Source organism: Telmatherina bonti (assembly GCF_933228915.1).
Source record: "Telmatherina bonti genome assembly, chromosome: 5".
Taxonomy (NCBI): domain Eukaryota; kingdom Metazoa; phylum Chordata; class Actinopteri; order Atheriniformes; family Telmatherinidae; genus Telmatherina; species Telmatherina bonti.
Window position 1 is genome coordinate 19,072,784 of NC_136623.1, and position 25,930 is coordinate 19,098,713.

Consider the following 25,930-nt stretch of genomic DNA (forward strand, 5'->3'; position numbering starts at 1 on the left):
GGGGATTTCACTGTCTTTCATGTGATTTCTAATTGTACATGCGGCTTAGATGCATTCTGTTTTATTTACATCAAACTCAGTGTCCCAGTGTTTTTTTTTTTTGGGGGGGTGGGGGTGGGGGGTGGGGGGGGGGGGGGGGTGTAGATTGTAAAATAAGATAGATCACAACTGTGATATTTTACTGTATTTAACCGCTTGACACATTAAGGTAAATATATCATAATTATTTTATTAAAACAGTCTGAACATTGATTTTTATAAGATTAATTAAGTTTGTTTAATAAACTGATGGCAACACAAATGCATGCAGAAATATATAAAAGAATGAATTATTTAAATTATCTACAAACATATAAAAAATTTAGCACCCTAAACATCGGGGCAGGATCTGTATCTTCAATAATACTCCTTCATTATAACAACATTCATAGAAAACAGTGTTGAAGTTTGTTTTTTTTCTTGGTTTAGAGTCAGAGCTCATCTCTCCCCTCTTCCTTCTCTGAGCGGCTCCTCTTCTACTCCTCCATTTTCTCTTATTTTTCTGGCTTCCTTCTCAGCCTCCTTTGCTTTAATCTTCTCCTCTCTGGCTGTCTGCATGAGCCACGGTCCTCCCAGGTAGCTCAGGATCTCCTCTGGGCTCCCTCTGTGTTTGGGCTCAGGGTGGAGCAGCTCCTTTAAAAGAGTCATCACTAGTGGGCTGAGGCCCTCAAACTGTGAGGGAGGAGGGTTGTCTTGTTGGTTTTGCTCCATGATAATATAACCATCAAAGTCTTCCTTGTCACTCCCCTCTACCTCTTTAATTTTGTCCTCCCTTTCAGCCTCACGATCAAACCACTCCTTGTATTTTCGGTAGCCACAGTCATCGTGAGTGCTCTCCTCCCAGGGGAAGCAGCCAGTTAACAAACAGTAGATGAGTACACCAAGGGCCCAGCTGTCAATTGAGGGTTCCACGCTTATCCAGATATCCTCCTCTTCAATCTCCTCACATTGCTTCTCCTCCATTTCTTTTTCAGCCTCCTTGGCAACTTCCACCTCTGGAGTACAGAAAGGCGACTCATACCAAACAGCTCGAACGGTGGTGCCAATGGCACGAGTGAGGCCAAAGTCGCCCAGCTTGACCCAGCGACAAGCTCTATCACACAGGAAGATGTTCTCAGGCTTGATATCACGGTGGACAAAGCCCAGGGAGTGCAGGTGTGTGACGGCCCCACTCAGCTGGGACATCACCCTCTGAACACAGTGCTCATCCACACCAACCTAAAAGAAGAGGAGGAGGAACTAGGTCATTTTCCACCAACTGACAGTTTGTTTTATTTCTTATTTAATCTTTTAGTTTTTTTGCCTAGTGGAAGTTACAGTGGAGCAATGAATGTGAAATCTGGTTGGAGCACTTTAGAACTGTCACACGGGCAAATAAATCTGCGTCATCAGAGTAGTTTGTGACGCTCATGGAAATCCCTGCTTTACTTCATGTACTCTCTACGTTCAGGTTGCTCTTAGCCTTATCTGTGTTCTGTTTTGTTACTGGCAGAGACGCACACACAGAAGTAGGTGAACTATAAGATGTTATCAAGCACGTCTCTTGTTTTAGCTGGTCCTGTAGAGAACTCAAAATAAATGGATCGGCAGAACATTTTCCTGCCCGAAAACACTGAACTATAGACATGCCTGATTTCTGGAAATATTAAGCATTTACTAAGTCTATCATGCAGATGTCAGTAAGTTTGATTATTGTTGCAACCTTAATTTTTCAGTTTTATCTTTTTTTTGGACGCACAGATTCTGAATCCACAGTACTGATTATGCTGATCTTACTTTAAATGATGGTAAACATCTATCACTGTACAAGTATTTTTCCACTTAGAAATAATAAAAAAAAATAAGACAAAGTTTGAAAAGAAAAAAAAAAAAAAATTAATGGCACACATCAGCCAAACTGACCTCTGACACAATAACACTGTAGAGGTCACCATAGAGACCGGCTTGCTGGGCGAAGACGTAGTAGGATGGCGTGGAGAAGAAAATGCCAAGAGCCCGTGTCAGAGAAGGATGGGTGCAGTAGGAAAGAGACAGGTTGTATTCACGCAGGAAAGAGGTGAGCGATGTGGACTTCCGAGGAAAGAATTTCAGAGCCATCGGAGTTCCTGTGGGAATGAAGTAAGATTGAAATGTATACTATTTTAAACCTGTCATCATTGATGTACTGTGAGTGTTGTCCATCATTGACACAGTGAACAAATATAACTTCCCCTTTGGGACGGCTCTGGTTCATAGCTTCACTCCTGCTGCAGCAACTCTATCCCAGAGAATGCACCAAAGCACTTCGTTACAACAACAGAAGTGCAAAAGGTTAAGTGAACACTATCAAAAGAGAGATCTATCCTTATGTTACTGCAGCACCGACTGCACGGTTTGTAGCTTCTTATTAAGAAAAATATGGGATGTCCCATCTGTAAACTTTTAAATCAGACAACTTGCAAACAGTTTGGTCCGCTTATTCTGTGTGGAAACTTCACCTTTTACTGTTGAGTCTTGCACTGACCTTTCTTCTTGTGCACAGCCAGCATGACTTTTCCATATGATCCCTCTCCCAGAAGCTTTATCATCTGAAAGTGTTGGGAAACTTTCAGACTGGGCATGGACTGAGCCGACAGAAAACATAACTCGTCAAGTTCTTCAGCTGCTGCAGCCTGGATAAACACAAACAGACAGTTCTGCATCATATTCCATATTCTATATCACCGCACGATGCCTGATTAGTTCTGTGGCATCAAGAGAAATAAGATCCACAGCTTAACCAAGATGTGATGAAAGATAACTACAAAAACTGAAGTGTGCATCTGAGGCTGCACATTCTGATGTTTTGCCTGAATCTGCAACATGGCAAGAATGGGTGGCCACAAATTTCATTCATCTTAGTGATATATTTGCTTGCACACACCAACTGAGCATTAAAAATAAGTTTTTCTTGTTTTTGTTTTATTTGAATAAAATAATAATAATAAGCTTGTGTGATATTATCACTGCAGACCTAATTCAATTAATCTTTACAATAGATGGGATAAATTCCAGACATGTCTCATCAGGACTATCTAAACATTTGCTGCTGTCAGTCATTCTCCACATTCGTCATCATTCACTGTTTCATAAAGTCACATCTGATATCCTTTGAAGTAGATCCCCTACCACATGCCCCAACAAAATAAGAAGCCTGTGAACAACTAAGACATGCAGCTTAGCACAAAAGATGAAGCAATTACAGCAGGATAATATATTTCTACTTGTGACCTTCTACATGTTACATAACTGAACAACTGACTTGATTTTAATTAGATTATTCCTTTTATTATACCGATAATCATAGTAAGACTCAATTTAGTGTGAAACTGTCAAACAATGCTTCTGGATTTGGATTAATAAGCTATTATGTAATGATCACTGAAAACATCTACTTTCGGTTTACCGCTAAAGAAACAACATAACAAAAACACTCAAACGCCTGGTGAATTACTGCACAAGACCACTTTAAAACAGCAAGACAGGAAATGAAATATAAAGAAATCAAATGCACATGAAGACTTTTGCACAGGACAACACTCAGAAATAAGCAAACAGATGTAAGGAGCAACTAAAGAATAAACTATGAAGTTTTAAGCAGTTTGCAAGAAAAAAAAATCTGACACTCTGAAAAAGGTCAGGATCGAATTCAGGATGTATTACTTTGGTTTCATTCCCTGAGCTGTGAATACAGGCTACAACCATCACATGGCCTTATTCTTCAGCTGCTCTTCGTTCTACACACACTAGCGTGAAACAAATCAGATCAGAATTCATCATGCATTCAGGGTTACTTGTTTTAACCAGGTTATAGTTTTGTTATGTGACCCATTAGTCAGAGCAGTATCTAAAACTTTCTTTAGCTTCAGGAACATGTAAACATTAGTGTTTATTCATTCATCCCAAATCATTAATTGGCATGAAACAAGTGCGATACAATCTTAATACAAGCTGTAATGGAGCTGAAATCGTTCACTTCTGGTACAAGTGTTAAACATTACAAGCTGAAAATCCTCTCATCAGCTTGTTTATGAAGCATCCGCAGCCCCATAGCAATTTTTGCAGTAAATAGCAATCAGTGCATTTATGCAATGCCTGCATGTCCTCTTATACACTTACAAAAGCTGAGATATAATAAGGTACATAAAACTGTCGACACATACAGGAAACAACTGCATTCATGTTAATGTGTGTTTTTTATTTAAATGACATACAATTTTTGCAGCACTACATGCTAATATTTGTGTGATAACTTATAAGAATGTCATGTAAAAGTTGATGTAAAGTGATGTGTCTTACTTAAAGTGACAGGAAGAATGTACAATACTTACTGTCATTTTCGGTTCAGTAGGATGATCTTTGTTTAGTTTATCTTGGCTCTTGTCAGCATCTAATCAAATACTCTTTAAAATCTGATGTTAAAATCAGCTGCTAGACTGATAATTACACTGGAACTGAAGCTTGTGTTTGCGCCTTTGCTCTGTTTCCATATACTAGCACGACAGCTTTATAAAGGCTGCTCATAGATGTTTACTGGAGACCTAGTTGTTGGCTGTATGCATCTCCCCAGGAGAGGCACACTGAACTCCCTCCCTCTCTTTTCCTGTTCTTGTGCCAAAGCTTCTTCTCTCCGCCTCTTGTCTGTCATGCTGGCAAATATGCTTGAACCAACTACAAGATATTTCAAACCTTTCCCCTTCAGTCTTTGCATGCCCTTCTCCCTCCTCCACTGTCAATGTGGTTAATATTCCACCGTTTCCTCTCTGTCAATCAGCCTGACAACCTTAACTCATCTCTTTCCTCCCCCCCTTCTCCTCAGTTGTCACCCACTTTGTGCCTCTATGCAGAAACCAACCCTCTTATACTTTCCATGTCGCTTTCTCACCCTCTCAGTAAACTTAAGTACGTGAATGCTCAGACGCACACACATATCTACAAGGTTTGAATCCATCTTTTAGGTTATTCTGTTCTGTTCTGATCTCACATTTCCACTTTCTTGTCGTAAACTCAGTCCCCCTTTATCGCTTTTCATCTACAATTTACTACCTATCATCACAGACTGACAAAGCTAACAGCTGAAACGGTACCAACCAGCTTTACGCTGTACTCTGTCTGCATTCCAGCTCTGTTTCCAGCTTAGCACCAGCTGCAGTTCAGGCCTCTCCTCCAGCTCCCATGGCTTCGACACCCTCCTCCTCTTTCCATGCACACCCATAGATTTTACTTAGTACATACATACTACATAACTATAATTGCCACTGCCTTAGTGGCCGTCTGTTATGTAACATAAACACTGGCTGCTATCACTACAGCCTGCCTCTGTCAGAGTTTCTAACACCACTGCTGTGTTGCAACTGCTCATCACCAATATGTGCTTCCATGTTTGTGCTCACACCACGGGGTCTTTTGGCCCCTGTTGTGACAACCAGCTTCTCTGCTTTCAAATCAAAACACAGCTTTGATCTCCTCTGCTAAGGTGATGCCAAGACTGACTTGCTTTCATTCACAATACTGAAGTAGACACATACATGTATAGAATATAAACCATATGTTCAGACAGGCGATCATACACACAGGAGTTTTAACATACCACCCAGGACAACTTTGCTGACAGTTACTGTAAAGTTATATAATGTGCATTTTTTGTTACACTTTAACATTCCTGAGGATGTGACCTAAAAAGGAATTTATTCTGCACACAATTTATTGTTAATTATTACAGAAACATGTTATTACTTTAGTTCACTCTTAGTTTCAATTTCCTTGTGCGTCTTGTGAGATTTATACATTGATATACATTGATAACTTGGCATTTTAAAATATCCTCAGTAGTGGCATTGCCAGTGCTATATGAGCCGATCCCAACAGTTAGCCAGTAAGAGGCAGGGTGCACCCTGGACAGGTCACCAGGCTTGACTACCACAATTTACAAAATATAGACCAATATCAAATATATCATAATGTGTTTTTTTTTTGTAAGATTGTGATAGTAAACCAACAGTAACCCCCATGAAACCCCTGCTCCTTTGGGATGAAGGACTGATCAGTACACAAGAAAAACTCACATTTGTCAATTAGTAACCAAGATACACTAAAAACTCAGTGATGCTTCCTGTGTGTACATTCTAACATCATTTTGCCATAAATAAATGTGAAAAACATCAATAAAATTGTCTCAAGAAGTCAAAAGATGAAAAAAAAGTTGGATATCTGAGAAAAATACAAATGAATGAATGAATGAATCAATCAATCAATCAATAGGTTTAGATTACCTTTGAATTATTTTATGTATAAACTAATATTTAATCAGTACAATAATTAAACTTGCCACTGGTATCATTGTGTGATGTAACCTGCAAAACTGAAACACATCTGTATTTCACAATAATTCTTATTTTACATTTATCAAACAAAAATTACCTATGTAAATTATTTCAATATTTGTCTTTATACAAATAGAATGACTGTTGTGCATAAGAAAATTAAAACAGCTTCCACATTTCAAAAATACAATGTAGATCCTCTATCACAGATTTTTTTTCTGTTTTTTTTTTTTTTAGCTTTTAAAAAGTTGATTATAAGAGCCACATTTGTTTTGTTTATGTGTTTATCCAAATGCACCATGTTTTCTGTCATGTACCAGTACTCTAATTCTAAACCATGCATTATTTACATATTGGCAGATGTGGGTGAGTCTGTGAATCAGCTACAGATACTGTAATTACACCACTGAATGCCACTTATCCACAATGTGAAGACACAGATTACCAGAAGAAATTGCATTAATTTAATTCATTAGTGCAGTCAGATCTGGATGTTTGAGTGCTTCTTTTTTCTAACACTTTGGGAATTTTTTCTCAAACATTTCTTTTCTCACTAGCTGGATAAGAAATGTAAATTAAATACTGTTAGTACCCATCAAAATACCTCTTCCTTTCACAAGATTAGTGAATTTTATTTAGAGGTTTTATTGAGTCAGAAATGTTCTCTTCAGCTCACTCCACCCTGGACAAAAAAAAAAAAAAGCTGAAGATAAAAGATTTGCATGGTAAAAGGGGAACTTAAAACACACATGCATGCAAGCTGTTCCTATGTCGTTCTCATCAGTGAGGCTGATTGTACATTATTTATGACTCCCTGACAGGCAGCTGTGAATCAGGACGACAGCAGGTCAACAGCGCCTCCCTGTGGACAAAGGGAGATATTGCATTTCGGTAAAGGCAAGCGTCAGACATGACATGTTATGTGACTTGGCCTGCTGCAGTTTAAAGTTTTAAATTACCGAGAATAATTTTAAGCACCTCTTACAAGAGGACTCTTCTGCTTTAATTTTGGAGGGCATCTTTTTTTTTTACTCAATTTCCCAGCTGGAAAAATCAACGTAAATGCACCACGGGATCAAATTTCCAACTAGAAAATTTGAACGAGCCTTAAAATTTCAGCACAGAAATGTTGATAACTGCAGTAATATGCTGTTTAACACGTCTGCTAGTTTGTGCCATTAAATAAGTTTCACAAATAGAGCGCTCTGGCCTCTGAAAGAACGCATTTCCTCTTTATTTGCATGAGTAAAATACAGCCTAAATGTCCCATAAGGAACTTCCAGACTTGATAATAGCCAGCCTGGTTCGTTCACAAACTAAAAATAAAATGCAATCAACGTTGACTTGACACTGAAAGCCAACTTTCAAGTCTATGTCAAGGAGCATTATTTCATCAGATAAAACTGATTCATGCTCCATCCCTAGTAGGTCTCTTCTGTATTCAGTATACTACCCTTTCCACCGATGTATCATGGAAAATCAAGTGTGCAAATAAACAGAAAAAAGACCATCAGGAAAGATGTTTTCCTCCTCATTATTATTAATTAGGATTTTTTTTTTTCCCCATCAAGAAACAGTTTTTCTTCGCATATAATACTTAAGCCTATACAGTAAACGTGCTTTTCTGTCTTTCCTTTTTTTTTTTACACGTTGCATTTAGTACTTTAATCTTTGTGTGAAAAAGTTGATTAATTATTAATGAGTTGTACTATGGGTTGCAGGAAAACAGAGCTACAGGGGGTGCGGTCTTTCCTGTGGGCGAGAACGGAAGCGGAAATTCGGCCATCTCCTCGTACATTCAAGCTACAACAGGGTCAGTATACACTTCATTTGGATATTTATTCTCTTGTACTCTAAACATTTTTTAAACATTTTGTGGTTTGGGTGTGTGTAATGGGACCTATCCTGAAGCAGGACGTGTCCTTGACAACTACATCTCACACCGTATTGCAGTCATATTGCCATTTGCGAACTAGCATCATCAGCTAGCTAGCTAGCAGCTACATTAGTAGCACCAGGAGCAGCAAGTTATTTCTTTACAAGTGAAACTGCCAGGTAACATTTACCTTCCTATTCAGTCTCGGGGGATACAGTGTTATGATAGGAATTGCTCTTTTTGTTTGGCATTTGTTTTCCTGCTTATTTGTGCTAATCTCTATCCTTTTGTATCCCCGTGTTTAGTTTGCTTGGACTTTACCTAGACCCTAATGTCAAACTGCTAGTCAACAGTTTCGATTAGCTGTAGTGAGTGTAGCTAAGTGGCTAATGTCAGCCAGCAGATGACAGCTACCTTTAGTTTGGGTGTCCCACCCCCAAAGTTTTCAGTGCCATACAGACTTGATGACATAGCCATGCTTGTTCAACACTCTGGTATGACCCTGTGCTTCATGGTGTGTATCACGTTTTTTTTTTATTTTATTTAATTTTTTTTTATTTTATTTTATTATTTTTTTTTATTAAACAACAATGTACATAGATACGGCATATTGGTTGTCATATACATTTAACAGGTGTTGAGGTACAACAAGGCAGTCTGATAGGAATGAGAGCCTAAACACACACAAAAAGAAAAAAGTCGATTAGGAGTCTCTGTCTAGTAACATGAACAAGTCCATCAAGGCAAGTCTTTTTGTTTTCATATTTTGAAGAGATTTTGTGAATGTTCTGAGATCAATTTTCCATCCATTGATGTGGGGTTAGTTCTGGCATATTTACATGGTCTAGCATTAACATCTAGCATGCATTTATGGTTGTATAACGTTAAAGATTGCCAGGTTGCTATTATTTCGTCAGCTAGATCTCTTCAGAGGCGTGACAGGAGAGCTGTAGCTGTCTTTCTGTTTAACGGCTCTTTACCTTATCTTGGGTATGATAGCTGGGTGGGGGTACTGTCTTCATGGGACTGTAGCGGCTGCACTGGAGTTATACTTCAACAAATAGTTAAATGATGTTTAACGCCAACTCCTAAACTTATTATTGTCCTTCATACACTTTGTGGACATTTTAAATAAAAGTTTATTTTCGTTTTTAGTATTATATTCCATACATTTACGCAAATTACACAACTTGAACCTGACTTAGATCAATCTCAGTGAGCATGTAACATGTATTTCTGTACTAAGGTAGACAAGGAGAATTGTTTAGAAGTTTCATTTTCTCACGTAAAATGTGTTTTCAAGGGATTTGTTAGACACACAAAAACTAAAATGGTATAAACTCAGATTGTATTTGATACTTTCGAATGATCTAACAATGATAAGCACGTTGAGAGTAAAAGATTTAAGAACAACTAAACATGCTGTTTGTTTGACACTATATTACAGACAAACAGTCTATCTGAAGTACAAGGTGTACTTGTGTGTACTTTGCTCAAAGAGATGGCCCAGGCAATGAAGCCTTAAACACTGACATCCCAGTGGTTTTATGGACAGTTGAGTTGAGAGACACTTGAGATGAATGTAATAAATCGGCCTATTCAGGATCACTGATGAGTGTAGATTGTAGCTGAATCAAGTGAGATACCTGCAAGGTGATAGAGGGGTTCTGCTATGCGCGTCTTGAAAAGTGTGCAACAGATGGTCATGATCATGCAGAACTAAACTCTTTTATATGAACCTGTAGTTCTAGCTTGAGTAGCCTGCACAATCCTGATAAATGGCTCAACAATTACCTCGCGTCTTATTCATAAAGATTAGCTCCAATTAGTTATGATTTTTGTTTATACAAGACTTGTTCCTGAGAAGATTAACATACAAATTCCTCAGATATGGAGTTTGTGATAATTATTGGAAGATGAGTGGTTATCTTAGGAAATGAATATTTTTAGAGCTGTTACCTTGAAAAGGCATTACTTACTTTCCTTTCTGTTAAAGCTGGGCTTTATATTCAATAATATCAAATATTTACTTAGAGCATTGTATTTTCTCATCAGTAAAATGGCTTTTAGAAAATACAGTGTGGTTAATGATGCAACATGCATTGTCTTGAATAGATGTCTGTTATGGTAACTGTTTTGTATTAAGATTCATTTTATAAAACAGGTCATTTACAGGTAGTGACATGCCTTGCTTGTGGTGTGTTATCTAAGTAGTACATCTGTATGTCATTAAACTTGTGATGTAATTGCGTGCATGGCATGTTTTTTGGTCAAGGTATCAGTCTGTGGTGATGCAAAAGTCACAAATGTTATCATATGAATTGGTGTGTCTGAATGTTGTTTCAGGGCTTTACGAGTTTGAACAACTTTTATAGTCATACTCTTAGATTTAGCTATGCAACTTGAATTGTATTTGTTTGACCTTTAAATCTAAACACTCTTTACGCGATGTGACTGATTTAAAAGGTATATAAATAGGGAAAAACTGTATTGGGTTTTTACCCATATTAGTTATGCTGGTGCCACTTTAGATAAATTAACATATTTTTAAACCTGACATCACATTTGATTGTCTGTGGTAGAAGGATTATTATATTCCCTAACATGAGGTTGTGAAATAAATGGCAACAGCAAAATTAGGTCAATGTTATCTGTTATTGCTGTCAGAGTTCAGTTTTGGTTGATGCCAGTATTTTATTTTGAAACTTTATTTACATTGATAATTAAAGAATAAGTAAAATATTTCTGTATCAATATATAATATTCAAGATATAATACTAATTTAGTATATAGTTTTTAATTAATTTGTTTAGGTTTTTATATTAAATTAACTATTTAAATAGAATATTTGCAGGTCATTCTTTTACTTCTATTGTGTGTCATGTTATGTCCAACACTTTGGTCAACTTGTTATTTTAAATGTTGTCTGTAAATAAACTTGACTTTTGCAGCAACAGTATAGGTTTTACTCGGATTAATAAACTAGCATTAATAGTTAAAATTTAAAATTTAAATATCAACTGATATAAAATCTAAATTATTAATCTAACAGGTATTCATTTATTGTTGCCTGAAGACTTAATCAAGCTTTACTTAATTTTCATAATGCATCCAGGGATTAACTTACTTTTTGTTGATATTCTTGCTGTGTTTTATAATAATTATTTTATGCAATGTCACATATTTCCTTTGGAATTTAATTTGCATACTTTTTTCTAACATATGTCCAAGCGCTTTTGTGGTTACTATTTAAGCAGCAACCTCAGGCGGTTAAAAGTGAAGCCTATGCTAAAATGTAAAAAAAAACTGCAGTCCCTCCGTCTTTCACTAGGGGCTCCAAAACAGAGCAAATCTCTATAGACTCCCATGTTAAAAAGCCCAACTTCACAGCGGAAATAAACATGTCTACAGCCTGGCACAAATCACAGTTTTAGGTTTAATACATCAGTTTTTTTTAAACTCCTCCGTGAAGAAGTAATTTCATCTAAAAATTTGTCATATTTAGGGGTGTGTTGTTTTAACTGACAAGTACCCAATATCCTGCTTCAAGAAGGAGGAATGTCGAATAACTGTTTTTTAGCGGGTTAACAGTGTGATTTAGCTTTAGCCCGTTTACATCCATTAGCTGGTTAGCTCCTGTTAGCTTATGTTAGCTCTGGGTTTGCTCGGATAGCTCTTGGCTACAGACAACTCAGAGATTGCTAGATGTCAATCATCCATCCCCACACTCACAACCCCCCTCTTAGCTCCACCTCTTTGCCCATATTTGTATTTTCCAAGAGAGACGACACTGTGACGTTGCCAAGATGGCGATGGTAGGAACCTTACCATCAACATCTCGCCATCTTGGCAGCGTCACGCCCACTGAGCTTCAATTCATGTCTTTCCATCTTTTATATATAGTCTATGACACTACTGAACCCCAGTGGGGATAAAATGAGCTGTGTTGCGTCTCAGTGGCTTCTATGTACAGTTAAAGAGTATGTCTGTACATCTGATAGGAAGATTTGATCATCTTTTGTAAATATGTCTGCCTTTTTTATCTTATCTCTTTTTTAAGATAATAATTGAGGTAGTAGTCAGTGAGCACAAAGCTTTGAGTTTGTATTAATTATGCTTTGTTAGACACGTTAATCTCATCTTTTTGCACTGGTGTGTTTGATGAAATATCTGCTTTTATAACTGTACTAATGACAGCTAAGTTAATTTTGTACCTCCTCTTTGTGGTTGCATTTACAAGACAGTCAAATTTACAGTAAAGTCATTGGATGAGTTTTTTAAGTATTTTGTTATATACATATATTATATGTTTAAAAAGTACAGCATGAACGCAATCTCTGTCTGGAAAAATGTTGCACAGCCTGACTGAACCGAGTCCACAATTAGACAAAGTCTAGCGCCCTTATTAAGAAAGGATTAGTATGTTGTACTACAGCCTAATGAAACCTTGCACTATAATAATAGCAATAATCAGAATGACAATCATATAAAGAGATTTGGTTTCAGAAAATAAAGGTATTTGCTGATTTTGTATATTTTACTTATTATACTTTACTGGTCTTGCAATGCTTAACAGAGTCATCTTGTAATGTTTCAAATAATCCAGGAGTCTCTGTAAATGCTCACTTCCTCTGATGATGTGATACAGTATACATTATACACATATACGATGTGATAGGTATCAGTTTGCATGCAGTATGTGGGTATACCTGAATTTAAATAAACAGATCCATTGCCTTGGCAGCACAGTTTAAAGGTCAGTTGATTTCCAGGACAGTTCAGTACTACTTTATGTGGTTTTACTTGTTACATAAATCTACTATATGTTTCTTTTTTTTTTTTTTTAACATGAAAGCAGCTCTTTAGAAGCTCTGGAAACTTCAGTGTGAATGTATTACTGATGTCTGTTTCTAACACAGTCAGCATTAGACTTGAAAGGTAAAAACATGCCTATGTTGCATGAGGTATGAGTGATTTAAGCTTAAGTTTACCAGTTGAAGTTATTGTCTAATGTCATATACTGTGTGTCTTTAATAGATTTATTTTCATTTATCACTCTTTGGTTTGTGCAGTTTCAATAATCGTCTAGTTATTCTACCTGGTGTTGCTGGAAAAAATTATCTTCTCTGAAGCAAAATAGTTTGAGAACCAAGATAGAAGTAATATGTTGTGTCTCTATCAGTCATGTGTGGATCAGCAACAGATCATGTGACGTTAGATGCTGAATATCTGCTTTGTATTCTATAATGGTTATGTTGAAATTAGTTGAAATTTAGCCTGATTGCAGAACAGTTATATCCAGTGCCTTAACTCTTCATCAATAATCTCAATCTTGCTCCTTAGTTTTCATTTTGCTATCTCTATGGTTTTTAGACCCGATGTTGCCACGGAAAAAAACGGCCAAACTGAGACACAACACTCCATGAATGAGTGGAGGACAAGATAAGATCACCAAGAAGAGAAAATCCTAATTCTGCCTCATCTTTGAGTAACAGGTGTGCACTAAGCTGTATCTATTGCTCAGTTAATACTACAGTCTCATAATTTGGTGTAAATGTTTGATATTGTTGTCATCTTTTATTCAGATATTTATTTATCCAATGACTCCCACTCCCTTAGTCTCTTATATTTGCATGTCTCTTCTCCAGTAATCTGTAATTGTCTCCATCCCTTCTTTATATTGATTCTCTTATCAATCTTTAACTGTTACAAAATATCCTGTATCATATAATTATTTTGTATTATCAATACTTAACAAACCTGTGTTTCCATCTGTTCAGATTGCAACAAAACTCAGCGGCCAGACCGTTGCCATGTCGACCTCATCGCTACGGCGACAAGTAAAGAACATCGTCCACAACTATTCAGAGGCTGAAATCAAGGTTGTTTGCTTCTCATCTTATCTGGCTATTCTTTTCTCTCTTTTCTTTGAAAACCATACCCATAAAATTTCCACAGCTTAAGTGTATTATATGAATCTCTGCAGCACAGATGACATTTTGCAGCTTGTAGTAATCTAATTTCTCTCTTCTTGTAATTGTTAACTAATTAAATCAAAAATACATTCATTATTTTACCTCTCTCTGGTGCATTAAGTTTTCATTTGAACTCAGTCACTGATTCAGAATGACCATTTCTCCCATGAGTAGAACTTAATGTAATAATATTGAAAATCTGTCCCCTTATGTCTGTCCAGGTTAGAGAGGCGACATCCAATGACCCATGGGGTCCCAGCAGCTCTCTTATGTCAGAGATTGCAGATCTGACCTACAATGTTGTGGCCTTCTCAGAAATCATGAGCATGGTGTGGAAGCGGCTCAATGACCATGGCAAAAACTGGAGACATGTGTACAAGGTATGAATGTTTGTGATACAGCTGGCAATAATTTTACATATTCTTCTGATTTGTAGTGTACAAGACAGTAAGGAGTTTTAATGTATTATGTTTTTTAAGTATATGTTAGTTTCAAAATGAGTGTCCAGTTTAATAATAATCTTGAATTAGACTGTCCAGAATCACTCCCATTGGCTGCATATTGTGCAGTAGTCATGGTTTTCCACATTTTTAAGTTAAATATTGCGGTTGAGTCTGATTGTTTTTAAATGCAAAACTGGAAAACTAGCATTGCATGCAAAAAACTTTTTACCTGCAATACTGTGGTATGGTATGAAGGCAGTCATTTCAGGGAAACTAAATACTTTGACAACGTCACAAAAAAAGACTCGGCTAGCTATAAATAAACACAACATAGAAAAACTGTAAAATACAGGATATCAGTCTGTAGTACAGCAAATAAAGAGGTTAGTGAAGACATAAAGACTCAGGATATATATAGAAAAGAGGGCAAGTTTTAAGCTCAATCAAGCCCAAAAGCAATGAGATTCTTAGCTAGATGCCTGTGAAAACAGCAGACCGCTACCATTCATTCATAAAATAAGGAACCCTCAAACTAACCAAATTATTCACGAACCAGATGATGCAGAAATAATATTGGAAGAATATTATTAAAAGCTTCCTTCCAAACCATTATCAACTGAAAGAAAAAACAAAATGAAATTTTCTGAACACACTTGACCTGCCTTCTATTGGTGATGCACAGAATGTAAGTCACAATTTACAGGTAAGGAGGCTGAAATTTAAATAAATTGATTAAAGGCCAGTAAATCACCAGGCAGCAAGGCCCTTATGTCAGATTTGATTGATGAAGATCTGGTTTTGTTAATGGGCATCAAACGCACAACAATACTAGAAGAATGTTCTCCCTCATATGCAAGTCGCTTTGGATAAAAAGGTGTACTAAATGACTGTAGAATAGAATAGAATGCTCCTTATTCTAGACAATAATCCAAAATGGGGTACAAGTACAATTCTGGTAAGTTTTAATGCTGAAAAAGTTTTATCAGTGTTAGCTCATCTTGTATAAGACACTAAGGAGATAGATGTACCAATGTGGAGGTTACAGAACATACCATTGGCCTTTTTACAGATGATATTATGTTTCCCTGAGCAATCAGATATATCCCACATCCTGCACATATATCCCACATCTAATAATCCTCCTGGAAATGTATGACTACTACTCAGGGTATAAACTGAATGTATTAAACACACTAATCCTCTTGTTAAATTATTCCCCATCTTCTCAAATATGAGATGCAAATAATTTGAAAACTAGACACTCAAAGGTGGGACAGCAATATGTACATATGGAAGTTGGAGAAATCCTAAATTTCCAAGATTTAAAGACAAAGTATGACCTCAAAAACAAAAACTTCTACAGAAAACATGCAGCTGAAGGATTTTTTCACAAAAGAGATGAGCTCAAGTGAGACCATAAACAAAGTGAATAGAGTTATTATGGATTCATATGAACAGAAGGGATCTCGGCCTATACTTGCTCTCTACCGAGCTTTGGGTAAGATCAAGGGGAAAACAACACTTTAAATAAAATCAAAATGGGAATCAGAACTAAATATTTCAGTACAAAAGGAAGCATGGTGTCACATGTGAGACACTGTGTACACAGTGATGTATCTCAGGAATATGTAGAAGGTTGTAATGAAAGAGGTTCTGTACTTGACTAAAGTAGTACTCGCATCAAGCTGTCTCATGAAACAGCTTCAGTGTAAATATTCCAAACCAGGAACAGTGATTGGAAATAGTCCAGGAAGTCCTTGTTTTGGAAAAACTGACATAACTGTTGAGACTCAAAGAAAATGTGTCTGAAAAGAATTGGGAAAATCAGAGCATTTATATGAGAGATGATACCAACTGAACAAATGCTAAATGAAACGGTGGACTAAATAGTTGAACATCACCAGACTTTTGTTCTTGGTGTTCTTACGATTGTTACACAGATTTATACCTTGTTTGCAGTATTATTTTTATGTAAAAACATAATACAAATTTAAGCAACTTTCTGTCACTTCAACTCTGCACCAGTCAGTGAAGATGCAGGTCAATGATTGAAGTGTGTGAAATCAGCAGTACGTTAAAATGTTAAGTTGCTTTTAGCTTGTCATCCTTGTATAACTGCTGATCCTGAATGATGTCACCGAACATGGGATGTTAGCAGGATATGTACTGAATGTTTTAATGTTTACATTTCTTCTACCTAATTTCTGAAGGTAGCTATTTGTTATTTGTTTTCTTCAGGCTATGACTCTTATGGAATATCTTATCAAGACGGGTTCAGAACGGGTTGCCCAACAGTGTAGAGAAAACATATACGCAGTCCAGACCCTCAAGGATTTTCAGTACATAGACAGAGATGGCAAAGACCAGGTACACAAACACACCCGTGCACACAAAGCTGAATAGAAAGTGTAAATGTTTGGACAGTTATATGCAACGCAAGCACACTTTGTCACTTTTGTCATATGCACTTGCAGTTCATTGATGGAGGTTTTATAAAACTTCCTTGGTATCATGCACAAAACCAGATGCTGACTTTTGACAAGTAAAATGTGCTTAGTTAACAAGTATTTACATCAACAATTAGGTATGAATTGTAACTAATTGCACTTATAAAAATTACATAATAATATGTTAAAAATGGTCATCCAATGGCAGCTAGTAGTTTTGTTTAAACCTTTTATATTTCCAGGGTCTGAATGTGCGAGAAAAGGCTAAACAGTTGGTGACATTGTTGAAAGATGAAGAGAAACTAAGAGAGGAGAGGATCCACGCCCTCAAAACCAAAGAGAAAATGGCACAGACCACCAGTGGTAAGATCACCTCTTTAAACACAGGTAAACCAATGGCTTGAAAGAGGGACTGGTCTTGACCATACATGTTTGTCTTCAGCCTCCTCGGCCCCTTCAGCGCCCAGCCTGGGGGGCAGCCTATCACTGGGCTCACACTCTGGAGGGGCAGACCCTGAACAGGCTTGGCCACAAAGCTCTGGAGAGGAAGACCTGCAACTTCAGCTGGCTTTGGCAATGAGTAAAGAGGAGGCAGAGCAGGTAACACAAAGTGGCTTCTCAGGGCCAGTTGGACGAGTTTTCTGCCCACTTTTCTGAAGCAAAATTTACAGTATATGTTTAACCCCAATTCTAAAGAAGTTAAGATGTTGTGTAAAATATAAATAAGATTAGAATACAATGATGTGTGAATCCTTTTTGACCTATATTTAATGAAATATCCCTCAAACACAATATATTTAATTTGCAAACTGACATTTAATGTTTTTGTTTTTTTGTTATTTTTTTGGGCTAACTTTCCTTCATTTTGATGCTTGCAACATGTTCGTAAAAAAGCTCAGACAGTGGCAACAAAAGATTGAGAAGGTTGAAGAATCCTAAAACAAACACCTGTTTAAAACATTCCAGAGCTGAACAGGTTTATTGGAAACTGGTGAGTGTCATGATTGGGTATAAACGGAGCATCCCAGATTGTCTCAGTCATTCACAAGCAAGGATGGAGTGAGGTTCACCACTTTGTGAACAACTGTGTGAGCAAATATTCCCAACAGTTTTAGAACAATTCTCAACATACAGTTGTTAGGGATTTCATCTTCTGAAGTCCAAAATATCATTAAAAGATTCAGAGAATCTGGAGAAATCTCTGCATATAAGTGGCAAGGCCAAAAACATTGATTGCTCGTCACCTTCAATCCCTCAGTCGACACTGCATTAATTACCAATATTACTGAGGAAAAGATATTACCATGTGGGCACAGGAACACATTAGAAAACCATTGCCAGAGACACAATCACTACATCTCCAAGTGCAAAGTATTATTTACCATGCAAAGTTAAAGCCATGTATCAACGACAGCTAGAAGTGCTGCTGGCCTCTCTGAGCCCGCGCTCATCTGAGATGGACTGATGCAAAGTGGAAAAGTGTGCTGTGGTCTGATGAGTCCACATTTCAATTTGTTTTTTGGAAATCATGAACAGTGTGTCCTCCAAGCCGAAGAGGAAAAGGATTATCCAGATCGTTATCAGCGCATAGTTCAAAAGCCAGCCTTTGTGATGGTATGGGAGCGTGATAGTGCCCATGGCAAGGGTAATTTGAACATCTGTCAAGGCACCGGTAATGCTGAAAGTCACATCCAGGTTTTGGAGCAACATATGCTGCCTTTCAGGTGACGTGCTTTGCAGGACAATGCCAAACCACATTCTGCAAGTGTTGTTTCGCAGTGAAAGAGAGTACTATATTAGCTTGCCTGCAGTTCAGACTTGTCTCCCATTGAAAATGTTTGACACATATGAAGCATAAAATATGACAGTGGAAACCCTGGACTGTTGTCAAACTAAAGTTCTACAGAAACCAAGAATGGGAAAGAATTTCACTAACAAAGCTTCATCAAATGGTGTCCTCAGTTCTCAAACACTTATTCAGTGTCGAAAAGAAAGGTGATGTATAACGGTGGTTAAAATGCTCCGTCTCAGCATTTTTGGAACGTGCTGCATACATCAGATTCAAAATAAATGAATATTTGAAAAAGAATAAAAAAACAAAACAAAGTTAACCAGTTTGAACATTGTATTTGTAGTGCTTTCAATTGAATAGAGGTTAAAAAAATGATTTGCTAATCAATGTATTCTGTTTTTATTTATGTTTAACACAACATCCCAACTTCATTGGAACAGGAGTTGTTTAATGCAGCACCAGTGCTATAGAGGCATATTACAGATATTTTAACACTACTGCAAAAACACCGAGCTTTGCTCTCACCATTTAACCGCAAACCTCCCCCAGACTGGCGCGGACCCACTGGAGGATGCAGAGCTCCGCTATGCAATCACACTCAGCAAAGAGATTCACCAAAAGGTCAGGGGCAGAGTGTGTTCAGCTGACTGCAAAGCCAGTCATCATCTATCTGTCTTCCTGTCAGCTGGAAATTCTCAGGCACATACAATGTATTGATCAATCAAAGGGTTTAATTTCTGATCATATTTTTCTTGTCATATTCCTGAAGAAACTGCAGTCTGATGCAGATGTGTAATTGTGTTAAGATCGTTTCCCGGCACATTGTTTTATAGCTCTTGTGCTTACAAAACGTGCAGCAAAAGACACTTCCTCAAATCCTCATCAAGATGTATTGCAAGCACGAACGCCAAATATTGATCGACCATAATTTAACTGTTTAATTTGCATGGCATTGGCAGACATTTAATTGAACTGATTGATAATAGCAATGAGTGCCTTGTAAGTATTGATTATTCTTTCCTTCCATTGCTCTCTCAGATAGCATGGATTGAACTGTGGTCTTGATTTGAAATACTGTCTCACCTACTGCTTCTGTTTCCTGCTTTATCGCTCTACTGTAACTACTTGGAATTGATAACGTGACGACCAGTACATTTCGTCTATAATTAGAATGATTTCCAGATTGGCGTAATTATAAAGAAGCTCCAGTTTATCAGACCAGTTGACTAATTTTAAACTTAAACATTGTGAGCAAATGAAGCACAAGCAGAACCAGACAGCATTTGGAATATTCTCATTTGCAGTGCTGCTATTGCCCCACGTCAGTGACTTTTTGTCCTAACATGTGACAGCAGTTCAGATTTGGCTTGTTTTGTTTAATAATCACAAAAAGTATGCGAGAAAATTTAGGATGTAGGTCAAATATTAAACAGTTTACTGATTGGTTGGTTGGAGTTGATGATCTGCTGACTGTCATGATTGATGGGTAAAATTTCTATTTACATTTCAACAAAATTACCGTTGTTTTTTTTTCTTTCTTTAGTTGTAAACTGACCAGAATCTATGCCCACGGTGTGCCTTCAGAGGTTGTGTGTCTTCTGACACCTGAATGTGTGTTTGGCAGGAGGAACGGCTGCGCAGAGGTGATGATCTGAGACTGCAGATGGCCATTGAGGAGAGCAAGAGGGAGAAACCTAAACCAGAGGAGGTGTGTAAATGTATTCTTTCTCATTTTCATGACTGTGCCTGGTTTAGCTGCTTCTCTTGTTTTGTGCTTCAGCTTCTTGTGTAAATAAATGGACTGTGAGACAAATAGAGAACTCTGCTGTTGTTTGTAACAGTGTGTGACAGCAGCCTTGAAAGGTCAGCAGCAGGTATTATTTATGAATCACTTTAAACAACACAAATCCAAACTGTATGTCATCACAGCAACAGGTTGTTAATCACAGTGCCAGAGTCTTGATGTGGTAAATAACCTGCTTTTCAGAGAAATTGCCTACATTTCACAGTAAGTAAATAAAAACAGGCTGTTCAAACTTTCCAGCTCAGTTTTTCTCTGATTATTTGGTGCAGCACTAAACTCTTTTCCCAAGCCACCATTATGTTTAATACAGTAACTTTCTATGCTGGCTGATGTGTAACATGTTTTTCTCATCCACCTATTGAAAAATAAAGCACACAAGCACAAACAAAATGTTAAAAACAAAAAAAAAAAAAACAAAAAAAAAAAAAATCAAACAAATTGAATAAAACACACATTCATCTATGGAACACAACACATGATGCATGTAACATGTCATACATATTTTACAATTTCCCTTTGGAGATTACTATTATATTCATTATTATTAATGCCATGAAGATGTTACAGCGAATTGACTCATTGATTTTGATTTGATTTTGGAAATGAAGTCTTTTCTACTGCTTCTTACTGTTTTGTCTTGGGTGTATTGTGATTTTTGCCTCTTGGCCAGGACTCCCTTGGAAAAGAGATCTTCGGATCTCAACGGGACTTTCCTGGTTAAAGAAAGAAAGGTTAAATAAAAATATGATTTTAAAAAATTTGCCAGGCAAGCCAGCTTAAAATGTAGCCAAAATGCCCACCCCTAAATGTTTCCTTTTCCTCTCCAGTCAATGTGTACCATGTGTGAAAAGGGCTTATATGTTCTACATAAAACCCAAATTGGATGTATTTTATGAAATGCATAGTCAACTAAAAACTGGAAAAGCTATTTTGATACTTTTGTTATTCCACCCCTTATTTTTCTGCAATATCCTCTAAATAAAAGAACTTCAGGGTGGAAACTGCTGTCAAACTGATGTTTTAGCTTCTATAAGTTGCTCTTTAGCTGAATCAGGGTTTTTTTGTTTCCTTTTTTTTTTAATTCTTACATTAATTTTATGAATGGTAGTTTCACTAGCTGTGATGATTAATGCAGCATTGAATGCCACGATTAAATAATCAGATTCCTTCATACTGTCACTTTCCATAAAAGATCATGTTTGACCTAAAATGGCAGATTAGTGTAACTTTTCACATTGAACTAAAACAGTTATTAAATATATTAAATAACATTATGTCCTCGCCATGTTCGTTCAAATGGTCTATGGTTGTTTCTTTTTTAGATCAGGCAAAAAATATGACGCATGATTTCTAAGTTTCACTTATTCCTTTTGGTCAGAACCCCCCCCCCCCCCCCCCCCGCCACATCAACTTCTGGTTTCTCGATCAAAAAAAAAAACTTCTGCTGTTGCGGCAACAGTTTCTCTGGCTAAGACGTGATACTTTGGTCCAAATGCTTGAACTACAGGTCTACTACACCTAGGTCATAAAGGAGTATTAGTAAGGACTGCAACTGTCCTTCACGAAAAGGAGTGCATGTGACGGTAAACCGCTGTGTATGGACTGGCCCCAGTTTAGGATTGTTGCTCTAAGTGCTGTGGAACGTCTTCTGAATGCAGAGTAATAATTATTATAGGATTAAGTTTAGTATATTTTCGAACATGAATCTGTGCTCTCATGCAGAGTGCTTTGATGGAGCTGAGTGCTGTGGACCCCTGGGGGGCCCCCTCTACTGCCAATGTGGGCTCAGCTGGCCCTTCACCTCCACCCACAGTCTCTGTTCCTGTTGCTTCTGGCACATGGGGGACAGCAGCCACAGACCCATGGGGAGTAGCATCACCTACATCTCCAACAAGCTCCGACCCATGGGGTGGGGGAGCTCCACCCACTATAGCCCCTCCTCCGGACCCCTGGGGAGAGACAGCCAACAGAGTAAACAACGTTGACCCCTGGGGAAACTCAGGTAAGCTGCAATAACACGTGCAAACTCTGTTGCTGATCAGGTGGGTGACTCTTTACTCAGCACCGAGTACAGAACCAGATCTGCGTTTGTGTGAAGGAGGATGTGAGCTCCTTGACCTTTGGTCCTTGTCGTTCCACAGTTCCATTTCCTGTTTTCAGAACAGTTTTAATCCATTTTCATTCATGTCATCATGCTTTCATATGTGATCTTCTCATTCATGCTTTCAGTTTGTAATGAGGAAAGCAAGCATGCCAAATCCATTCTCCCTCCGTGTCTAAACCAGGGATTTTTATCCTCTTGTTTCTACTCAGGACTGGCTGTGTCTCAACCAGAGCTGTCTCTTCTCTCACCCTATTGTGCCTTTTTTTTTTATCTATGAGATTGCTTCTTATTATCTCTCCTTTACCCCTACTGAGCTTCGGTTTTGTAAAATAATCTGATAAAGAGGCACAAACTCCTCCCAACTTGTTAAAGTTTCGTAGCATTGGAGAGGTTAAGGAGAGAGAAATGCCACTGGTGGAACCCAGCCCAGCTTCCTGCTCCTTCCTTATTGTGCGTTGTACCTGTAAGGTGTTTGTTGTGTTAATCCTACCCTCCCCTGCATCTCCTCCCCTGCCATGTAGCTGTGACCCCCCCCAGTGCTGACCCCTGGGGCTCCCCAGTACCACCCAGTACATCCTCTTCTGGGGGGCCAGTAGACCCCTGGGCAAGGGACGGGCCTGTCCCTGCCTCTGACCCTATCACCTCCGACATCTGGAGTGGCACCGCCAAACACACTAACGGCACAGGTACACTCACTCGTAAAGCTACATGGACTAACAGACACTGGTAAAGGCTTTTATGCAGATACACACATTTCATACACAAACTTCAGTTGCATGAACAAAACAGTTGTCTTACATCCATCATCCTGCAGTATGTATGAGTTTGTTGTTCTGCTTGATTTTTTCCTGTCCTTGACTGCGATTCAGCATCTGATTTGCTGCACCTGTTCCTCCGCTTCATAGGAGATCCAGACAGGCGAGGGTCTTCAACAACAGGCGGTGACAGCACAGGCTCACCGGTGCCCTTCGACATGTCTTCTCTTGGTTCTTCACTTCCCGTTCGTAAGACCCCCGAGTCCTTCCTCGGCCCCAACGCAGCGCTTGTTGACCTCGATTCTTTGGTTTCATCTAAACCCAAACCCAAACAGCCGCCACCTCCTTCCATCTCTTCCTCTTCAGCACACAACCCCTTCCTTCAGAACACAGGTTAGACACAGCTGCGCTTCACAAGTTTACATTTCTTACAGCCCTATAAGGAACCGCTCGAAGCCAAAGCTTTTCCGACAGTGTCTGTCACCTCTGAAAACTTTTTGACTTGGGCCTTTTTATGACCAGAATATAGTCTTATTGTACCAATAGTACATTTATGATATATGTAGCATCCTTACATCTGTTTTTTTTTTTTTTTTTTTTAAATGCTGTGAAGCTAACTATTCAGTGACAGAGCGTTTATGGTTTTTTTTTACTGTAAGCAACATATGCTTCTACAGTTGTGCTCATATGTGTTCATCCCCTTTCATTAAAGAAAAGGCTGAATTTCCAACAGTCATAACTGGAGACTTAAAAAGGAACAATCACTAAAAATGTGCAAAAATATAATTTTGTAAAATAAGACACTGTTTTTTTCATTTAATTGAGTTGAAGAAAGAAGGAAAAACAAACAAACAATCTGGTCCAGGACAAATTAGAGCACTTTTCTGTTGAACAGTGGGACAAAATACCTGTCAACAGGTGCAGAAGTCTGACTGAGAGGAACAGAAAACACCTGACTGTAGCGGAAACATTAAAGGATTGTTCAACAAAATATCAGTTTATGAGTGATGTAATATCTAATAAATTATCTTACTTGTTTGCTTTTTAAGAAAAATATTTCTATTGAACCAGAATTAGAAAATGATATGATTTTTCATCAAATTTTTATTTATTATTACTTTTGTCATTTTTCCCACTCATTTTACAGGCAGCTGTTTTTTCCTCCTTTATTGAAAGGGAATGAATAAACATGAGCACAACTGTATATTTGATAAAACTTCAACTTTTGGTTTGATGTTCAAATAACAAATGGAGTTTTTCTTTTCTTGCAGTTTTGTTGTAATGATTCACTGCCATGTGTTCATAGACATGGATATGTGACATTATTGTAAATATTAACCAGAGTATTATTCATGAGATTTTTTTTGGTTGGTTTTTCTGTATGGCAGGCTCGTCTCCTGCTCCTGGTATGGCCATGACTCCAGGCAGCACAATTTCCAGTAGAGGAGTTTCTCCGACACCTGCTTCCTCCAACCCTTTTGGCGTTGCTCCTCCCATGACCTCCATCTCACCCCAGCCCACGTCACTGGGCCTGAGTGGCCTGCGTACCAGCCCTGTGCCTCCTAATCCCATGCTGGGCATGATGCAACCAGGAATGGGCATGGGGCCTTTGAGTGTGGGAATGGGGGCTCCAGGAATGGGCCAAGGCATGATGCAGGCCAGCCCCATGGGAATGCCCTTCGGTGGGCTCTCCCCTATGGCACCCCCAGGTCCTGTAATGTTGGGGCCGGGAGGCGTGCCACCTCCGCAGCTGATTTTGGGTGGGCCCGCTGGAGCAGGTGGGGTGATGGGGGCAGGGGGATCAATTGGAGGTGGAGGAACAACGGGAGCGAGTACCAATCCGTTTCTACTTTGAGGAAGTGTCACCACTACTATGTTCACCTTTCTGCCTCCTCTGTCGTACCTGCTGCCCCCTTCATTCATTTCTCCCACAACGCGAGTTGTCCACAAAGAAAAATGTCTACATCCTTATATTTAAGGAAGGAAAAAAAAAATCTAAATTTATGTTTATATTTTTCCTTCAACAGCATTATTTCATTCAGAATTATTTTCCACATTTAAGTCTTTTCATTTCAAAATGGGATATTGTGTGGTTGGAAATACAGATCTATTTATTTTGCTTTAATTCACTTCTGTGTCGTACTTCATGTTGTCTTTTTTTTTTTTTTTTTCTCCTGTCCTGTCATGAGATAAAGGTAAGTCTGTGAGAGCAGGTAGCTTTTTCAGTAGTGTCACTCTACTCTTATACTACTGCACATGCGAGACGAGAGGGGGAGGTCACCTAGCCACTAACAAACTGAACAGAGAAACTGTTGTACCTGCCTCTTCTTCTTTTCTCTCTTTAGAATGAAGAC

General features: G+C 38.1%; 2 protein-coding genes across 2 annotated transcripts; one reads left to right on the plus strand and one right to left on the minus strand.

Moving 5' to 3' along the window:
• Positions 1–119: 119 nt before the first annotated feature.
• Positions 120–4,743, minus strand: sbk3 (SH3 domain binding kinase family, member 3). The gene is made up of 4 exons (XM_079241003.1): positions 4,389–4,743; positions 2,543–2,690; positions 1,942–2,144; positions 120–1,257 (listed from the first exon to the last, which is right to left on the minus strand). Exons 1-4 carry the CDS (start codon positions 4,392–4,394, stop codon positions 478–480), a joined length of 1,137 nt encoding a protein of 378 aa, XP_079097129.1. The 5' UTR covers positions 4,395–4,743; the 3' UTR covers positions 120–477.
• A 3,393-nt stretch (positions 4,744–8,136) lies between these two features.
• Positions 8,137–25,823, plus strand: epn1a (epsin 1a). Its single transcript, XM_079239948.1, has 12 exons — positions 8,137–8,193; positions 13,630–13,751; positions 14,037–14,138; positions 14,453–14,611; positions 16,913–17,041; positions 17,364–17,484; positions 17,564–17,721; positions 20,538–20,621; positions 22,440–22,719; positions 23,343–23,507; positions 23,727–23,969; positions 24,965–25,823. Exons 3-12 carry the CDS (start codon positions 14,070–14,072, stop codon positions 25,429–25,431), a joined length of 1,875 nt encoding a protein of 624 aa, XP_079096074.1. The 5' UTR covers positions 8,137–8,193; positions 13,630–13,751; positions 14,037–14,069; the 3' UTR covers positions 25,432–25,823.
• Positions 25,824–25,930: the final 107 nt, after the last annotated feature.